Raw genomic sequence first — 20,776 nt, forward strand, 5'->3', positions numbered from 1 at the left:
GAGGGTTTCCTGCTGCCTAACAGAACCTGCTGCATCAATTGTGAGCAGAGTAACTCTGACCGAGTTAGCCATGCAGCATTCACACTGTAAGGTGGAGCGATTGCAGTTCGGAATGACAGAGGCACCCGTGGTCTTGCGAGATCAGGTTCGGCCACAGCGGGAGTGTGATCAGAGGCTCTATTGATAACTTCAGGAGCATAGTATACCAGTGCTGCCCGGGCCATGCTGGGGCGACCAGAATCATACGTGCCTTGTCCCTGCGTAACTTGAGCAGGACCCTGTGGACTAGCGGGAATGGAGGGAAGGCGTAGAACAGCTGGTCTTTCCACGGAAGTAGGAAAGCGTCCAGTAGGGAACCCGGAGAACATCCATAGAGAGAACAGAACATTTGGCACTTCCAACTGTTGCGCAAGGCGAATAGGTTGACCTGGGGAAACCCCCACCTCAGGAAGATGGAGTGGATGACATCTGAGCAAATTGACCACTCGTGAGGCTGGAAGGACCTGCTGAAGCGGTCTGCCAGCAAGAGAAATGATGCCACCAGATGTATCAAGTGGACTGTGCACAACTCCCACAGACGAGGAATGGCCTCCTGGCAAAGGGGGCACGATCGGGCTCCCCCTTGCTTGTTGATGTAGAACATGGCCGTGGTGTTGTCTGTGAGGACTGCCACACCACGGCCACGTAGGTGCCCACGAAATGCCTGCCATGCTAGGTGTACTGCCACCAGCTCTCGTACGCTGATGTGCAGAGTTAGTTCGGATGTGGTCCAAAGGCCCTGCATTTGGAGTTCCCCGAGGTGGGTGCCCCATCCCAGAGATGATGAGTCTGTGACTAGGTACAAAATGGTACCTCTTCACACACTGACGTGGGGTCCAACCACCAACGGAGGGAGGTCAAAACCAATTCTGGGACAGTGACCACCATACTCAGGCTGTCTCAACCTGGTCGATATACTGTTAATAACCAGGCCTGAAGCGGGCGAAGCCGAAGTCTGGCATGCCTGGTTACATAAGTGCACAAAGCCATGTGCCCCAGAAGGCTGAGGCATGTCTTTACCGTGGAAGTTGGGAAGTTTTGAAGGCTGCGGATGATGTTCGCCATTGACTGAAAATGTGCATCCGGTAGGAGGGCTCGGGCGAGTCTGGAGTCTAAGACTGCCACAATAAGCCCTGGGTTGGTTCTAGAGTCGACTTTTCATTGTTGAGCAGGAGGCCCAGATGGCGGAACGTGCTTAGGGTGAGTCGAACGTGGGATTGTACTTGGTCCCCGGTGTTGCCCCGAATGAGCCAGTTGCCGAGATATGGAAACATTTGGATCCATTGTCGATGAAGGTAGGCTGCCACAACAGCCATACACTTGGTGAACACCCTGGGAGCTGTGCACAGGTCGAAGGGAAGGACAGCAAATTGGTAGTGTTTGTGATTGACCACAAAGCGAAGGAAGCATCTGTGCACTGGGTAAATCTCTATGTGGAAGTACGCATCTTTCATGTTGAGGGTGGCGTACCAGTCTCCAGGATCCAGGAAAGGAATAATGGTCCCCAGTGAAACCATGCGGAACCTCAATTTTACCATGAATTTGTTGAGTCCGTGCAGGTCTAGAATGGGCCAAAGCCCACCCTTGGCCTTGGGAATTAGGAAGTAGCAGGAGTAAAAACCCCTGCCCCTTAGCTCCCTTGGAACCTCCTCGATCGCTCCCATGGACAGAAGCGTTTGGACCTCCTGTATCACGAGCAACGCCTTAGAGGGGTCCCTGAAGAGGGACAGAGAGGGAGAATAGGAGGGAGGGGAGAAAGAAAACTGGAGAGAATATCCCTTTTCCACATGCAAAGAACCCAGGGGTCTGAAGTTATATGGGACCACGCATGGTGGAAATGGAAGAGACGATCTTGAAATGGAGGGGAAGGATCCTGGATGGTGATTGGTACGCCATCCTCGGGCGCACCTTCAAAAGTTTTGCCTGGGTTCCATCAATGGTTTGGGAGGGCCTTGGTTCTGACCAGGTTGGAGGCCAGTGGATTTCTTTCTACCCCACCTCGTCCGCGTCTTCTATAAAAGTCCTGCCTTGGACAAGGAGGTGGGGTAGCATCTTTGAGGCTGTGGCTTAAAGGGCTTGCGCTGGGTAACCATGGCGTGCATTCCCAGGGAGCACATGATAGCACTGGAATTTTTCAGGCTCTGTAGTCTAGAGTTCGTTTTGTCTGAAAACAGGCCCTGCTCATCAAATGGCAGGTCCTGCAGGGTCTGTTGTAGCTCTGGCAGTAGGCCAGATACCTGCAGCCAGGAAATGTGTCACATGGCTATGCCTGATGCCAGGGTACTAGACATAGAGTCTGCCACATTTAAGGAGGCCTGTAAGGAGGTCCTAGCCACCTTTTTGCCCTCTTCCACTAAGGCCCCAAACTCATCCCTGGACTCCGGTGGAATTAACTCCTTAAATTTCATCATGGAGCTCCACGAATTATAGTCTTAATGGCTCAGGAGTGCTTGTTGGTTTGCGACCCTGAGCTGAAGACCCCACTGCTGAATAAATCTTGCACCCAAACAAATCAAGATGCCTGGCGTCTTCTGATTTGGGCACTGGAGCTTGTTGACCATGCCGTTCCCTTTCGTACACTGAGGACACCATTAGTGAACACGGCTGAGGGTGAGTATAAAGGTACTCGTACTCCTCGGAGGGGACAAAGTATTTCCTCTCCACTCCTCTGGCCGTCGGTGGGATAGAGGCAGAGGTCTGCCAGATTGTCTTGGCGTTGGTCTGGATGGTGCGGATGATGGGCAATGCTACTCGGGACAGGGCTTAAAGGGCTGAAAGTATGTCCAGCACTGGGTCCTCCAACTCCACTACCTCCTCCGCTTGGAGGTCCATATTATGTGCCACCCTACCTAAAAGGTCTTGGTGGGCACAAAGGTCTATCGGAGGAGGACCTGAGGTTGTTGTCCCCGCCACTGCCTCATTTGGAGAGAATGAGGAAGATGCCACAGGGGCCAAGGGATCCTGTGGCAGATTGTGTTGCGAGGGGTCCTGTTGGCCAGGATCTGCTACACTGGGGTCTGGGGCCTGTGCTGGGGTGGGTGCAGATGCTTCCATACCCCCCAGAGGAGGATGACTTATGGTGGCTTCTGGTACCTGAGGTTCTGAACGGGCTGAGCGGGAGGCCCCTGATGGAACCCCTTGGGCTTGGTGGTACGCACACGGGGTCCAGAAGGACCATTGTGCAGGCTCCTGATTAGGGTCTTGGCCTTCGTCTTGCCACTGACCCACATTATCCTGCCCTGGCTTGGAGTGGGGTAGGCTGAGCATGAGGCGCCCTCGGACTGTGATGACCTTGAGGCGGAGCGCGAGGGCCAAGGTGGTGCAGAGCATGTCTGTGTCGACTCTCCGGGGCGTGGTGCAGACCAGTACCAGGTCGCTGGAGAGCAGTGCCAGCGAGGTGCTGGGGAGCGGTACCGGGATCGAGATCAGCGTCGATGACCGAGCCGGTACCAGGATCCAGATCTGGATTGTGACGACGACGCCTGCGGGAGCGGTGCCGGGATCAGCTCCAGGAAGAAGATTGGTGCTCTGATCAGTGCCAGGAGTCCGAATAGTACCGCGGTCCAGAACCATGCCGTGAGGTGGATTGGTGCCACAAGTACGACCAGTGCCATGAGAGGGAACGGTGTTGGGAGCGGGACCTGCTCCAGGATTAGGAGCGGTGCTGTGTTTCCACGCTACGAGATGGCAGACGTATTAGGGCTGGCTTACCCCTAGACTGTACTGCACGAGTCGGAGGCAGTGCTATAGTCTGCGCTGGTGCCAGCTCTGTGAGGACGATGAGGTCTCTCACTGTTGCAAATGTCTCCGGCATCAACAGAAGCCAGGGCTCAACCACGGTCCGGGTCGAGGAGCCAGTGTGTGCCGGACTCAACGGCTCCTCCCTCGGTGCCGGAGTCAACGATTCCGATATCAGCGCTTGTACCCTCAGTCGCAACTCCGAGGTTGGCAAAGGAGGTGCCGGCGCCTGTTGCTGAGAGACAGTCACCTCCAGCTTGCGCTGTCTCTTCTGGCCTGGAGACAGGAAATGGAGCCGAGTCACTTGCACTGGACATGGTGCTGGAGAGGTCTGGTGCCACGGGCCTCTATCCGAGTCCACCCATGGTGCAGTACCTGAAGCTGCTGCCGGGGCACTTGGCGTGCCGATGGGGGATCCAGGCTAAGGGCTGCCTCCATAAGGAGCTGCTTGAGCCTAAAGTCCCGCTCCCTTTTGGTTCGAAGTCTGAACGCCTTACAGATCCTACACTTGTCAGCCTGGTGAGACTCCCCGAGACACTTCAAACAAGAGTCATGGGGGTCTCCCGTTGGCATAGGCTTTGAGCAGGCTGAACATGGTTTAAAACCCGGAGCCTTGGGCATGAGCCCAGGCAGCAGGCAGGAGGACCCTTTCCAACCCACTAAATCTAATTACAACCGTAACACTATAACAACTACTGCACTATACTAACTATCTATCTAAAACCAGGAAGCAAAAGCTAGGGATAGTGGAGGACAGCTATGCCACACTCCACAGTTCCAATGACCGTCATGGGTGGTAAGAAGGAACTGAGGGGGCGCTGGGTTGGTTGGGGTATATCCAGCGCCATTAAGGCGACACTGCAGGGGGCTCCACAGCTGACCCACCAGGTGTTGCTAGGGTAAAAATTCTTCGATGATCATGCACGCGGCACACACACACACCTAACTGGAATCAATATAAGCAAGCACTTGAAGAACCACCTTCATTCTGGCTTTGGACCCTTAATAATGTTCTTATAACAGTTTGGTTTTTGTGTAATAATTATATGGGTTGTTTATTGAAGGGTTCTGCTGACATGAGCCATGAAACCAAAGCTTGGAGTTGTCTGCTTATGTCATCATAACCTTACAAATGGGCCTTATGTCCATACAGGTTGTGGACTCTTACAATAATGAAGCCTTCATTGAGACCAGAACTGGATTCCAAGGCCAAGATTTTAAGAAGTGACTAGTGATTTTCATAACCTAACATGAAACACCTTAATAGGAGCCTGCATTTTCTGAAAGATCAGGACCCTTAAATAGTGACAAGTTGGTCACCCAAAAACTGAGACATTAGTCATTTTTGAAAATGCAGCTGCATAGGTCTTATAACAGGGGTGGGCAAACTTTTTGGCCCTAGGGCCACACTGGGTACAGAAATTGTATGGAGGGCCAGGTAGGGGAGGCTATGGCTCCCCAAACAGCGAGGTATGGCCTGGCCCCTGCCCCCCAGAATCCCCACTCCCATCCAATCCCCCCCGCTTCCTACCCCTGACTGCCCCCCGGGACTCCTGCATCCTATCCAAACACCCCTGTTCTCTGCTCCCTGACCATCACCCTGGGATGACCATCCCCTATCCAATCCCCCCTGCTCCCCAGCTCCTGACCACCCCCGGGATCCCTGCCCCTATCCAATCCAATCTCCCCTAATCCCCACCTCCTTACCATCCCCTATCCAACCCTCCCTGCTCTCCCTGCCCCACTTTACCTGTGGGGTGAGGGAAAGCGGGGGCTCAGTCCTTTCCCTGTGCATTTCCCCTGCTCATTTGGCTGCTCTCCCTGGCAGTTGGGCAGGGCTCACTCCCTGCCTGGGCTTGGCTGCTGGGGACAGGGGCCAAGCATGCTGGGAGTGGAGGGGGGCCCTGGCTTGCTCTGCCCCTGTCCCCAGCAGCAGGGCCCAGGCCCTTTGACCGCTCCCCTGCAACTCTCCCGGAACTCCCCCTGCTCCCCGCCCACGCCACCCTGGAGCACCAAGTCTGGTGGCGCTATAGCCGTGCCGCTCGGTCAGGAGCAGGGGGGAACTGTGACTGGTCCTGATCCCGCTCCCTGGCAGGAGCTCGGGGGCCAGAGGCAAGGGTCCTGCAGGCCGGATGTGGCCCACGGGCTGTAGTTTGCCCCCCTCTGTCTTATAATCATTAGTACTAAATGATTCTAAGAGCTTAATAAGGGGGGATCCGAGCCTTCAATCATCTAGAATCATTTAGGATGTCCCACAGAATTCAATACTGTAATAAAGATTAAAAACCCACACACTTCTAAGATACCACACTGAAATATTATTGCATTATTCTGTACTCCTAGGATCCTTCTTTTTGACCATTCTTCTAAACCTTCCAGACCATATCAGTTTGTTTCAAAACCAGGTTCCATACAGAACCGACTGAATAATGCAGAATGTGTTCCATTAGTCTTTGTTCATGAATTTACCTTGACCACATTTGTGCACTCTGACTATTTTAGTGATTGGGGTTTTCCAGGCAACAGTTGTTGCCAAATGCAATTCTAACCTGAGAAGCCTCTGCCTTCATCTGATCAAGGAATAAAACCAACACCACATGGCTTACAAGACAAAAATCACAGCTAAGCAGCTTGAATTTAAAATATTTGTAATAAATTCATGGAGTACACAATTTAGACAGTTCAAACAAATAAATTCAAGAAAACCACAATCTGCTTGTGGACATTCCATAAATTATAAAAGAGGCTCTTTAATGAAATCACCAATCTAATACAAATTATTTGCACAGCATTAGTTGAATGATTGTTTTTAATTGAGGGAAATACACTTTTCTTTTAAGTTTTCACTCATATCACAGTATAATTTGTGGATTCTGAATGTGAGTACATAGTCTGACAGGAACTCCTCCTTATTTGCTAGCCAAATTGTATTCAAAAGGCAATTTGCCCACCATGGTTTGGATCTGACTTATGATTTCAAGGTCACAATGATATGGCAGTTTTTAAAGAGGTCATTGGTATGAACATTCCCATTTAACCTACATATTTCAACAATGTTAATTCATGAAAATCAGAAAGTAAAAATGAATAGGCCATTCGTGTTGTCCAAACGAAGTGAAGTGTAATGTATGCAATTTACTTATAAGTTAAATTCTTGAAGTTTTCCATTTTTAAAATGTAGAGGTGCTGTTAGTAACAAACAGATTTGTTTTATAGTTTCCCTTTAATATACTGATTCTTTATATAAATATCTACTTTCATCAGATATTTTCACCAAGTTAAAGTTCATTACAAATTTTTAAACAATGAAGGTCCTACCTCTTCAGTGACAGAAATGCTGTCCTGCTCTTTTAGAAGGGTACTAGCATCCAAGCCATTACCCAGAATAATCTCAATGATATCATCAGACACCTGTTGCTGCACTGAATCTTGAAGCTCTGTGGATAATTGGTCTTGCACACTCCGAGTTATGCTGAATGAACCGCTTGCCATTGGTTCAGTGGTAGAATCCATTTCAGAGGACTTTGAAGTAAACACAGCTGTTTGAAGGTTGGTGTATTGGAATTTTTCTGTTGAGTTTGCCTGATGATTCAAAATTGTATTAGTTGTAACTTGCTGCTGACTCCTAGTAGGTTGCTGTAATAGAGTAGCATTTGCAGAGTTTTCTGAGTGTTTTGCTTCCACTCCCCTTTGTTGTAGTACGGTGGGCTGCTGGAGTGAGGCTTCCTGGGTTTGTAGTCTTTCAGCAGTTGCCTGAACAGAAGACGCATTCACCTGTGCAACAGTGGCAATACTGGCCTGCAGTACTGAAGGCTGCCCAAGCTGCTGAAATATTTGCTGAATAGGATGCTGCAGAATACTTGTACCTCCTGGGGCCTGTGTAACCATAACAGGCATATTTACCTTAAAGAGGTGCCCTATAGAGAGAAGTATTAGCAGTGGATTATTAAAGCTACCTGTTGGAAGTTAAGCTGATGCTGACTTACTGTTATCAGTGTTAGAATTCAGATGCCAGAACTGCCTACTCCCAACTTCATTCAGTTATACTGTCTACATTGGCCTTAAAATAGTATGAAATCACCATACAAACCAACCATCAAAAGGCTCTGGAGTTGGAGATACAACACTCCTATTTTGAAGCAGCACAAGGGCTAGGATACAGAGGGACCTAGACAAATTAGAGGATTGGGCCAAAAGAAATATGATGAGGTTCAACAAGGACAAGAGCAGAGTCCTGCACTTAGGACGGAAGAATCCCATGCACTGCTACAGACTAGGGACCGAATGGCTGGGCAGCAGTTCTGCAGAAAAGGACCTAGGGGTTACGGTGGACGAAAAGCTGAATATGAGTCAACAGTGTGCCCTTGTTGCCAAGAAGGCTAATGGCATTTTGGGTTGTATAAGTAGGGGCATTTCCAGCAGATCAAGGGATGTGATCATTCCCCTCTACTCAGCACTGGTGAGGTCTCATTTGGAGTACTGTGTCCAGTTTTGGGCCCCACACTACAAGAAGGATGTGGATAAATTGGAGAGAGTCCAGCGGAGGGCAACAAAAATGATTAGGGGGCTGAGGGAACTGGGATTGTTTAGTCTGCAGAAGAGAAGAATGAGGGGGGATTTGATAGCTGCTTTCAACTACCTGAAAGGGGGTTCCAAAGAGGATGGATCTAGACTGTTCAGTGGTAGAAGATGACAGAACAAGGAGTAATGGTCTCAAGTTGCAGAGGGGGAGGTTTAGGTTGGATATTAGGAAAAACTTTTTCACTAGTAGGGTGGTGAAGAACTGGAATGGGTTACCTAGGGAGGTGGTGGAATCTCCTTCCTTAGAGGTTTTTAAGGTCAGGCTTGACAAAGCCATGGCTGGGATGACTTAGTTGGGTTTGGTCCTGCTTTGAGCAGGGGGTTGGACTAGATGACCTCCTGAGGTCCCTTCCAACCCTGAGATTCTATGATTCTAAAAGCAGGGGCCAATGTTTCCTCTAATTTTTTCCATCCATGTGCGGAATAAACTTTGTTATGTGCACCAAGGTTTGTGTTGTTAGACAAGAGTTAAAAATTCAGTTAGCAGCTGAGACAGAAACCCACATAACTAACAAGCAGGCCTACCAGAGGCCCACGGACAATGGCAGCTGTAAACACTTGATCACTTCAATGGTTAGATGACTGCCCAGTAACTCAGCCTCTCAGTAAGAAAACAGTACAAACCCTCCACAGCTCTCCAGATATCTGTGGATACTCACGCCTACCCCCACCCCTTTGCCTTAAGGATAGTCACAAATAATTAATGTAATCAGAATGGTTTCTATGCGTATGTTCTGTTCCTGTCATTATCATGTTAAGTGTTCTCTCTCTCTCTCTCTGAAACAATGTTTGTCTCTGTAAGTACAAAATAAATGCAAATAGATTAATAAGAAAATGTATATAACTGGTCACTGTAACATCATACTTTTAAAGCTGTTTATCAGTCTTCCCAGTGCCTGAATAAACCTCTTCACCATTGTCTGTGCTGCCTAATTCTTTCATCAACCTCGCTACCGCCTCTCAGGGAGGTGGATTACTACACTGAGGGCAGAAGCCCTCCCATCAGCATAAGTAGTGTCTACGCTAAAGTGCAAAAGCAGTGCAGCTGTGCCACTAGTGTTTTAAATTTAGACATAGCTTGAGGCAGGAGACAGAACCACCACCACTTCCAGCAGTGTTTGGAGAGAGTACTCTGGTAAAAATCTCAGCACCTGGGCTTAGAGGCTGAACTACCAATATATTTTCCCTTACTGGTGGGCTATTAATAAGTTTTCCAAAGGGCTGAAGTGGTAAAATGTATGGGTATCATTAAAGTCAGTAGATAGGACTCAATACACATAGGTAGATCTGATGGAGGAAGATGGTGTCATTTTACATTGCTGTTCTATTCTGAATAACAGTTTAAGAGAAAAGTGGTTACACCCATTGGTTTGGTTTGATTTATATTTGGGGAGACAGCTCCAGTCAGGCCCATGGGGCTGCATGGGGTGGAGGTGGGGGGCAAATTCCACACCTACCCAAGAGTTGCAGTTTGGGGGGGGGGACAATGCCCCTCTTCTACCCCCTTCCCCCAAACTACACCCATGGTTACACCACTGAGGGCTGCCTTTCCTTCCAAGTGCTCAAGGAGAGGGCTAATTTCTCCACACAGCCTTCTAGGCTATACTATGTAACCCTGTCAGAAAGAAAAGGGTGGGGACTGGGGATGGAGGGAATTGATTAAAACAAGCAGTTAAGGAAAATCCACCCTGACAAGGCAGAATCTGTCTGCACCTATTGGAGACTGGATAGACTATCTCCTTCAGTCAGGAGGAGGACATGCCCACATCTGGGCTGACACAGGAGAACCTACAGCAAGAGCAGTGTAACAAAGAGAATGGTGTCACCTGGGAATGATGTTAAATAACATTGCAGAGGTGCACTATTACATGCTGCAGATTTAACAGACACTGTAACTGGTCAATAACAGTCACTTTATAAGCAGCTACAGGTTCAGAAAGAGAAAGACAGGAGGATAATTTGTTTTATCCACCAATACTTTACTTTGGCATCCAGTTTACACCCCATGCACTTGTGATCATCTTTCGAGATCTGTTCATAGTTGTAGCCCATGAGGTCAGTTTGCTAGCTTGCTATATTGCATAATGTGTTTTCTTCATTGGTTTGATTGATTATATTATTTTCTTGGGTTTTGTTTATGCTGAATTCCATATTATATTATTTATAATAGTTATTCATCATAGTTGGCTGTAACGCAAGAAACCTACAGGCTCTAGCTAATCATACAGGATATAGGCAAGTCAATATGAGTGTTTGTAACCTTTGGCATAGATAAATGGCCTACTGGTTACCCCTTTTGACTTTGGGGAACTGAACAAGGAACTGAATATGTTTATCACCAGTCTGAAACAGACCAGTAACCGCAGGCTACACCGCAGAACATAGAAGTCATAAGTTAGGCCAAGAGCAATGGTTTCGGGGATGACATAATCAATATTAATATATGTCATAATATGATACTCTATAGAGTAAGTGTACCCAAAGATTTATCTAGGTGAGGAAATAAGATTTTGGTTTGGTTGGGCCTTGATTAAGGCAGTGCCAGGACCCTATAAGAGGGCAAACCACCAAGTAGGAGGGTCGCTCTTTCCTATCTTTTATCAAGCTATCAGCTCAACTTTGCAATATAGCTTAGCTATTCAACACTTGAACCTAATCCCTACCAACTTGGGAAGCCTGGACCATCAAAATTCATCGGTCATGCCAAAGACAAGGCTGGTCCTCTGTCTCCCACTACCAGGTCTTCAGGGAAGGATGTAAGAATGCTAGTTTAAGTAGTCTTTTAGAATAGAGATGTTACCACCAGGGGTCATAGAACTGTATTACTTCTTTGTGACTCTGCTTTATATTGTTTATTATTCTTTCATTCGTTTTAATAAAGATCTTAACAATTTGGTATTGTCCTCAGTATAAGTGTCCTTGCCACACAACCTGAGGGTCCTCTCACAATGTCAAACTCTGCATTCTCTTACCCTGTAGCCTTAATTGGGACAAGAACCTAAATATCTTCTGGTCAGATCATTGGCGAGCCATAATAAACTAGCCCATAAATTCAGGTCAACAAACTCTATGTACTCTAACTGGTGTCTGAGTTCAGCTTTTCTTAATCTTACCAGATGCAGTCTGTAGCGTTACTCCAGCAGGTACATGGATAGGATAAGCGATACCCGAAGGGAGAGTCAAAGTTGCACTGGTTCGTGAAGCATCCTAGACACACAACAGATTTACTAGGGAAATTAAGTTGTGTTTCGTGCTCTATCCTTTGAGGCCCTAACAGTCATACTTAGCAAAATGCAGCTCAAGAAATCTAAGTTACAGTCTTTCCCCATGATCATCCCTACTGAAAAATGGTTTTGACCCTTAAGCTACAGCAAGGTGAGCAGTGTTTTGTAATGAAGTGCTTAAGAAAATTAGACTTGTCTTGAGTACCTCCCCATTTACATGCTCCCTGCCCAATGTGCCCTTTCCCTTTCCAGCTCCTATTTCTTCTCTAGGGAAAACTCCTCCTTGCAGCCCCTCACTCTGCACCTCAAGCACCAGTATACTACTTTCCCCCCATAATATCCAGTGTTTGAAGAGCCTCCTGCATTTCAATATTAACGAATACGAGGCAGCCCTACCACCACCCAAATAAATCAATATGTCCCCTCACCACAATGCACATCCACAAAGCCCTCTACTAAGGCAGCTGAGCCTGTTTCCAGGGCTCCCTGCTTCACAGGGTGTCACTCCACCAATACAGCTAACTTCTAAAAATGGCAGCCATCCCTTCCACTCATTTTCAATATTTGCTCTAATAGCAGAGCAGCCAGGAACACCCATCCCTTCTCTTACTCCATTGGCAATGGTGGTTGCTCCTGGAAGCGGCCAGCACCACATCCCTGTGGCCCCTGGTCTAGAGCATCTAGACACTTCCGCCTCTCACTAAGTCCTTTAACAAATGCAAAGATCCTTAACTTTTTCATTTAGAGCGTTAAATATTGTAAAGTTAGAAATAAAATAGCATTAAAATTACATACCAGGTCTGCTGTTGTGAATTGTTGAATACCTCTGCCAGCAGGGATGACTAAAGAAGCTACACAGAAACAATAAGTATTACACAAAAACAAAGATACACTGATATAGGCACACCAAAGAATTAGCATTCAATTTCATATACATTGTAGCGTCTGTCAACACAAACTACATTGAGGACAAGACAAATTACTTAATATTTGGTGTTAGAGCGATAAATATGTTTTAAGCGAACAATCCTGAACACTGCTGAATACATTTGCCATTATTTAATATTTCAGCTAGTCTTTGTAATACTTTGGAAATTTATAAATCTAGAATATTTGTAAGTACTGTTATTCACAAGACCTTGCTGAGTTAAGCAGACTGAAGAGTTAAATTAAAAGATTTTTTTGGAGTTGCATTGTAGAAATTAAATTTGGCATTTCTATTTATTACACCACCATTTTAACCTGACTGAACAAACATATACCAAGTGTACTGCATTGTCAACACTAGGAAAATTTGTAAGCAATTTTCTGCACTGGTGCTGCTCCAATAGTGCTAGCAGCAGAAGCAGGATGGGATTTTTAAGAGCACTCAGCATTGGTTTATCTGCTCCCATTATAGTCAATGGTAAAACTCTCATTGACTACAAGAGGAACAGAATTAGACCAGTGCTGACCACTTTTGAAAATTCTACTTAAAGCATAAACAGAGTCCATACATTTTTACAGTTGTGTTACCTGTAATAGAGTCTGTTATACCCTAGGTATTTCCCACCTCTACAGGAAAAGTTAGAAGACAATGCTTCCAATAGTGAGTGAATCTAGAACCTTTGGACCAGGTTAAATAAATAATGCCTCTGTACATAGCATATATAAATTGATACATTTATAAATGGGATCGTATGATGAAGTTGCCAGCAACTCATTGGGGACAGGACTCAATGCCCAGGAGTACTATGTCCCTGTATAGTTATTATTACATCTAAAAATACTACTACATTAATAGTTACACAATCAAGCACTCAAAAAAAATTAGGAAATACCAGAATCAAAGTTGCCCATTCAACCTTTAATTGGTCACTTGCGCATATATATTATGATACAATCTTGACTTACTCATTCACATACTATTTTTTCCACTGGATCCCTGTCTCTGCTGTCAATGCTCTCTCACAGTAAGGAGACCCTCAATTGCTGATCTAGGTAGCTTTAAGTACTCTTGGAACCACCAGAGTGGTGCAAAGGGACTTAAAAGACTAAGATCTGTCCCTAAAACAAAGTACTAGGGCTGTTGATTAATTACAGTTAACTCATGCGATTAACTCAAAAAAATTAACCACAATTTAAAAAATTAATTGCGATTAATTGCAGTTTTAATTGCACTGTTAAACAATAGAATATCAATTGAAATTAAATATTTTGGATTTTTTCCTACATTTTTATACATATTGTATTCTGTGTTGTAACTTAAATCAAAGATAAACAAAAGAAATAGTATATTTACCTCATACAAGTACTGTAATGCAATCTCTATCGTGAAAGTGCAACTTACAAATGTAGATTTTTGTTATGTAACTGCACTAAAAAAAAAAAGTAAAACTTCAGAGCCTATAAGTCCACTCAGTCCTACTTCTTGTTCAGCCAATTGCTCAGACAAACAAATTTGTTTACATTTATGGGAGATAATGCTGCCCAATTCTTATCTATTGTCACCAGAAAGTGAGAATAGGCACCTGCATGGCACTTTTGTACGAGGCATTGCAAGGTATTTACTTGCCAGATATGCTCAACATTCGTATTCCCCTTCATGCTTCAACCACCATTCCAGGGGACACGCTTTCATGCTGATGACACTCATTAAAAAAAATAATGTGTTAATTAAATTTGTTACTGAACTGCTTGGGGCAGAACTGTATGTCCCCTTCTCTGTTTTATGCATTCTGCCATATAGTTCATGTTATAGCAGTCTCAGATGATGACCCAGCACATGTTCATTTTAAGAACACTTTCACTGCAGATTTCACAAAATGCAAAGAAGATACAAATGTGAGATTTCTAAAAATAGCTACAGCACTCCACCCAAGGTTTAAGAATCTGAAGTGCCTTCCAAAATTTGAGAGGCTAGAGCATTCTTTCAGAAGTCTTAAAAGAGCAACACTCCAATGTGGAAAATACAGAACCCTAACCACCAAAACAGAAAAATCAACTTTCTGGTGGTGGCATCTGACTCAGATAATGAAAATGAACATGTGTTGGTCCACACTGCTTTGGATTCTTATCGAGCAGAACATGTCATCAGCATGGAAGCATGTCCCCTAGAATGGTGGTTGAAGCATGAAGGGACATATAAATGTTTGGTGCATCTGGCATGTAAATATCTTGTGATTTCAGCTACAACAGTGCCATTAGAAGCCTGTTCTGGCTGTCAGGTGACATTATAAACAATAACCAAGCAGTATTATCTCCTGCAAATGTAAACAAACTTGTTTGTCTGAGCAATTGGCTTAACAAGAAGGACTGAGTGGACTTGCAGGCTCTAAAATTTTACATTGCATTCAAAAATAAAACAGTTTTTTGTACATAAGTCTACATTTTTAAGTTCAACTTTCATGATAAAGAGATTGCACTACAGTACTTGTATTAGGTGAATTGAAAAATACTATTTCTGTTTTTTTAACAGTGCAAATATTTGTAATAAAAAATAAATATAAAGTGAGCACTGTACACTTTGTATTGTGTTGTAATTGAAATCAATATATTTGAAAATTTAGAAAATATCCAAAAATATTTAAATAAATGGTATTCTATTATTGTTTATTCACGCGATTAATTTTTTAAATCACTTGACAGCCCTACAAAGTACCTCTTTTTAGTCTGAATTATTCAACACTGTTAATCTATCTATTAAAAAACAAAAACCGAATTAGAATTAGTCCACATTTCTTATTAAAAATACAACCCTACAAATTTTAAGATGTGTTATACTTCTAGCCTAGAGAACAGAGGGCTACAATTCTGATCTCATGTGCATCAGTGCAAATCTGAAGTAGCTCTATTGAAATCAAATATCTGGATATTCATTAGTGTGCCAGAACAGGATTTATCCCTTAGTGGGCCAAATTCTGCTTTCAGTTTCATAGTGTCTTTCTTTCATTCTAGATCTACACCAAAGTAAAAGAGAACAGAATTTGGCCTATCACACACAATTCAAATGAAGAGGCTACTGAAACGTTGAACTAGTGTTAAATTGCAACTATTGGCATCTCCCAAATAATAGCCAACCTGTTGATGTCTGTAGTGTGCGACGTAAGTTGTGTGGCAACTGCAAGGTGAACTGGGGTGAATAGTGGCTATGTTTGAAGAAGCCTTCTGTCGCTTTAGACTGAGTCACCTTAGCTTCCCAAACCTGTGAAAAAGATGTTAATAAGGACATTATTAAGTTGCCAAAATCAGTTTTCATCCATTAATATACTTAATGTTTTCAGGCACTTTAACTATTCAGGATAATCCTGTAAACTGAATGGTTGAATCTAAGGGTACGTCTACACTTACCTGCCGGTTCGACGCGGAGAGTTCGACTTTTCGGAGTTCGAACTATCGCGTCTGATCTAGACGCGATAGTTCGAACTCCGGAAGCGCCGCGGTCGACTCCGGTACTCCACCTCGGCAAAAGGAGTTGGCGGAGTCGAAGGGGGAGCCGCGGAGTTCGACCCCGCCGCGTCTGGACGGGTGAGTAGTTCGAATTAGGGTACTTCGAATTCAGCTACGCTATTCACGTAGCTGAATTTGCGTACCCTAATTTGACCCCCGCCCTTAGTGTAGACCTGCCCTAAGAAACCATTCAACCGCAGAATGTTAAGAATAAACACCAGATTTGGACTCCAATTCATGTTTCTCAGCATATATGTATCTCCCTTTGATTTTGATGGAAGGTACCTGTATCCTGTGGTGCCTTAGAAAAATAAAGGACAGATAGAAGAAGATATCCCAAGAAAAAGATTGTTTCTTTGATTTTTCATTATCCAACAAACCTGCTTCAAGTCTTTCAAGACCTGTTCCTCCACACCTTCTTCTACAAAGAGTTCCCAGACACCTTCAATCACATCTTCAATAATAGATCTGTAGAGTTTAGGCTGAATAAAACACAATTCAGAGAATTTAAAAACACAGGCTGACATTTGCTATAGCTCCAAGTGAAGTACAGACTCTCTAACTAGAGGCAGGATTTATAAGCTGGCTTTGTGAGCCTTATTATAAAATGAACAGATCCAGGGGACAGTACCATTTGTGGCTGAAGATTCTGGCCAATGCAACTGCCGGGATAACTAGATAGGCCAAAACATTTTTCCTCTACCAAATCACTTATGGCACTGTAGAATGAAAAACTAACCATAAAATATCAAAGGGAACATTAGGATTTTGGCCTGAATTTTAGATTTCTTTTTTAGTTTATAGTTATTTTTAGCTATAACATCGAGCAAGAGTCCTAAAATCATTAGGAAAACAATTCCAGCATATTCTCAAACTAACATGTTCTGTTTCGGGCTAACATTTGCTGTGTAAAGCCATTAAAGTAGCACTGGCTAAAGCTGCACAAAGAAGCTCTAGGAAGAAACTCACAATATAATGAAGAAAATAAAAACACTTTATAGTTTGGCTAGTTTCTAGAACATGAGCAGCTTCAGTTGTGAGCCAAATACAGAGACTGGAGACTGTTGCTTCATGGCTATGATTGTAATAGTTATTTTGCTGCTAACTCATGTTATAACAATACAGTTATCAATACATAGTTCCAGATTAGAAAAAAAACTGTAATGTGACTTTTTCAAAAGTTGCAATAAAAATAGGAAGAAAAACCCCATGTAATCTGAAGGTAATTACACTGAAGTCAATGCATTTTATATCAGAATCAGACCTGGAGAAGATTTTTTGCCACTCTGCTCAGGCTAATAGTTTCTCTTTTAGGTCACAATCCTACAGCCAGATTCCCAAGTGTAGACTGAGAACAGGGCTTTGTGCAGGCTGAAGGGTTCACCTACATGGATCAGATAGCAAGGTTAGGGCCCTCAATTGCTAAAAGCTGTTTTAATCAGAACAGTGATTACTACGAAGTACGCCATGTGCTGACAATAGGCTAGAACCTGAACCTTTAGCCAACCTTTGAAGTGTTAGGATTCTAAATCTTCATAGTTTGCTTTAAAAAAAATCTTAATGTTAAAAATAAACCTACTATTTCATTATTGTAAAATTAGGATGCTTGAAATAAAATGATTTTCAAGTGAAACATATCTGAGGGCATGAAGCTGTTGTGAAGTAACTAACTACTTCTAGCAGAAAAGCAATCAGCCCAAGTGTACAATTGTCTCACAACAACATACATAGCCATGTGGGAGGGGGGTGGGTGGCAGATGACATTAAAGATCTTGGAAAAATTCCAAGGCACATTTCAACATATCAGCTGTAGAAAAAAATAAAAACAGCTCTTGCACAATTATAGTCAAGAACCTCAAATGGTCTTCCCCTGCCAATTCAGTAGACATCTTGAGATTAAATTATTGTAAAACAAACACTTTTGCTTTCAAATGACTTAATTCTCAAAGGAAACTGACCAAGTTATATTTTATTATGCAAAGTGTTACAAAAAGTTAAAAGTCTTATTCTGATATATGTTTCAAACAGGATACTAATGGTAACCTCACAATTCCAACACTAAATACTATACTTACGACATGATCACAATTATCATAGAGCATGTATATTAGCATGCTCTACTCTTATCTCACAGATACAACTGTCACACCATAAGGTCAAATAGATCAATAATTGTCATGTCCTGAAATGAGTTATTAGCCTTCCTAAAAAATACATGCAGTGTTGGGGGAGTGATGAAGTGGGGGTGAATGTAACAAAATAAAAGGAGGGTGGAAATGATTAAGGCCCCAATCCTAAAAACTTTAAATCTCCATAACTTCAATGGGAGTATTTACATCTTCAAGTTAAAGCGGGGCAACAGTTATTTCTGATAGCATCCACTATGTGCTAGATGCTTTCCAAACACTCAAGAAGGATGTTCCTGTGGGAGGCTCACAAAGGAAGCTCAAAAACAGGGCATAATAAAATTAAGTTTGAGTGAAGGAGTCAGATTTCTCCCTAGCACTAGCTAACTAATTTCAGGAAAATAAGAGATAGTTATCCAAACTAGGTCAGATTTACTCGGAAACTATATAATAACTGTCAACATCACACGATTAATGCTTTTACTCAGTCACACACAGAACATTTTTTTAATAGCGAAGGCTTCCAGGGTTTTCAAACTAAACACTAGTCTACAGATTTGATTTTAAACGTCCATTTCTATTTCGGCAACAGGAACAACAAATTGAGGCAATCACTAAATCAAAACCGAGTCTGACAGACTTTTGCTAGATTGCACAAACCACGTCGGTGTTTTGTTAATAACGGAAGGTCTTTAATGCTATCACACGGGACGGGAGGAGAAATAGTATCTGATGCCCCTATCTTGGTAATTCAGGTCGCAAACGCGTGGTCTACACTAGAGCTCGATGATTGCTGTCTCCGCCGGGTGCATCGTTCCTTTTCCGTCTAGCTGCTGTAGGGCAGGAGCTTGCAGCGTCTCAGCAGAGCCTGGGCGGCACAAACCAAACACTGAACGTTTCCCACTTTCGTCTGTGCACCAAGTGGGACCCCGCTCGCTCACCATAACAGCCCGGGGCGACGGCCTATCACATGGCAGAGGGAAAGGGCAGCCGGGACGTTCCTGTAAAACCCTCATATATTACGCGGCGGGCCGACCTGGGCAGGCGGCTCCTTTTTCTCCTCTCTCCCCGCTTCCCTCCTGCCCCTCGCGGGAGACCGCCCTGGTCCCTGCCCTTACCACGGGGTTCGCGTGAGCCATGGCTGCGCGGCAAGAGGCGCCTCTCCTCCCCGCCCCGCCAGAAAAGCGCTGGGCCAGCACGGCTCAGCGTGTAACGTCCTGCGCGGCGGCTCGCTGCCGCCCCCTGCTGTTCCCATGGCAACTGACCCGGAGGTGGCCCGGCCTGGCTATGCTGCCGCCCCACCGAGCCAGGACTCGGGGCCAGGCGGTGAAGAGCGCTCTGCTGTCCACCAGCGGCCATGGCCCTGAAGCAGAGCTCTCGGGGTCGTCTTGTGTGGCGACTGGTAACAGGACACTCTGCCAACAGGGCTAGGCACCACATGGCTCCAGCACCCTAGGCGGGGTCGAAGAAGCCTCTGTTCAGGGCTTGCCAAAGGTAAATTGCTATGAGACCAACTGCTACGTCTTGTAGTCACCATTGTGCTGTGATGCACTGCAAAACGATCTTGCTGTCACAACAGCACACCCCTGAGTGATGGCATTGCACTGAGACATTGGCACACCCAGATACACTGTAATCACACCCTGCTATCACACCATAGAATCATAGAAGATTTGGGTTGGACGAGAACTCAGGCGGTCATCTAGTCCACCCCCTTGCTCAAAACAGGACCAACACCAACTAAATCGTCCCAGCCAGAGCTTTGTCAAGCCTGGCCTTAAAAACCTCTAAGGATGGAGATTCTATCACCTTCCTAGGTAACCCATTCCAGTGCTTCCCCACCCTCCTAGTGAAATAGTGTTTCCTAATATCCAAACTTGACTTCCCCCACTGAAACTTGACACCATTGATCCTTGTTCTGTCATCTCCCACCACTGAGAACAGCTGAGCTCCATCTTCTTTGGAACCCCCATCAGGTAGTTGAAGGCTGCTATCAAATCCCCCCTCACTCTTCTCATCTTCAGACTAAACAATCCCAGTCCCCTCAGCCTCTCCTCATAAGTCATGTGCCCCAGCTCCCTGATCATTTTCATTGCCCTCTGCTGGACTCTCTCCAATTTGTCCACACCCTTTCTGTAGCAGAGGGGCCCAAAACTGGATGCAATACTCCAGATGTGGCCTCACCAGTGCCGAAACAAGGGAAGTGATTATTCCCCTCTATCTGCTGGCAATACTCCTACTAATTCAGCCCAATATGCCGTTAGCCTTTTTGGTAACAAGGGCACACTGCTGACTCATATCCAGCTTCTCATCCACTGTAATCTCCAGGTCCTTTTCTGCAGAACTGCTGCTTAGACACTCGCTCCCCAGCCTGTAGCGGTGCATGGGATTCTTCCGTCCTAAGTGCAGGACTCTGCAATTGTCCTTGTTGAACCTCATCAGATTTCTTTTGGCCCAATCCTCCAATTTGTTTAGGTTACTCTGGATCCTATCCCTACCCTCCAGCATATCTACCTCTCCCCCCAACTTGGTGTCATCCACGAACTTGCTGAGGGTGCAATCCATCCCATCATCCAGATCATTAATAAAGATGTTGAACAAAACCGGCCCCAGTACCAACCCCTGAGCACTCCTTGATAG

The 20,776-nt window shown here is 44.9% G+C and overlaps 1 protein-coding gene across 2 annotated transcripts in view; it reads right to left on the bottom strand.

The window, feature by feature from the left end:
- The window catches only part of GTF2A1L (general transcription factor IIA subunit 1 like), a 31,853-nt gene extending 12,465 nt beyond the window's left edge, over positions 1-19,388 (bottom strand). For both annotated transcript variants that reach the window (XM_045009449.1, XM_045009448.1), the window contains exons 1-6: positions 19,255-19,388; positions 16,391-16,492; positions 15,642-15,765; positions 12,378-12,433; positions 11,472-11,565; positions 7,096-7,694 (exon numbers count right to left, since the gene is read on the bottom strand). In XM_045009449.1, coding sequence (XP_044865384.1) covers positions 7,096-7,694; positions 11,472-11,565; positions 12,378-12,433; positions 15,642-15,765; positions 16,391-16,492; positions 19,255-19,275 — 996 coding nt within the window. In that variant the 5' untranslated portion in view covers positions 19,276-19,388. The remainder of the gene's footprint in view (positions 1-7,095; positions 7,695-11,471; positions 11,566-12,377; positions 12,434-15,641; positions 15,766-16,390; positions 16,493-19,254) is intronic.
- Between the last annotated feature and the right edge of the window lie 1,388 nt (positions 19,389-20,776).

Source organism: Mauremys mutica, chromosome 3 (assembly GCF_020497125.1).
Source record: "Mauremys mutica isolate MM-2020 ecotype Southern chromosome 3, ASM2049712v1, whole genome shotgun sequence".
NCBI lineage: Eukaryota > Metazoa > Chordata > Testudines > Geoemydidae > Mauremys > Mauremys mutica.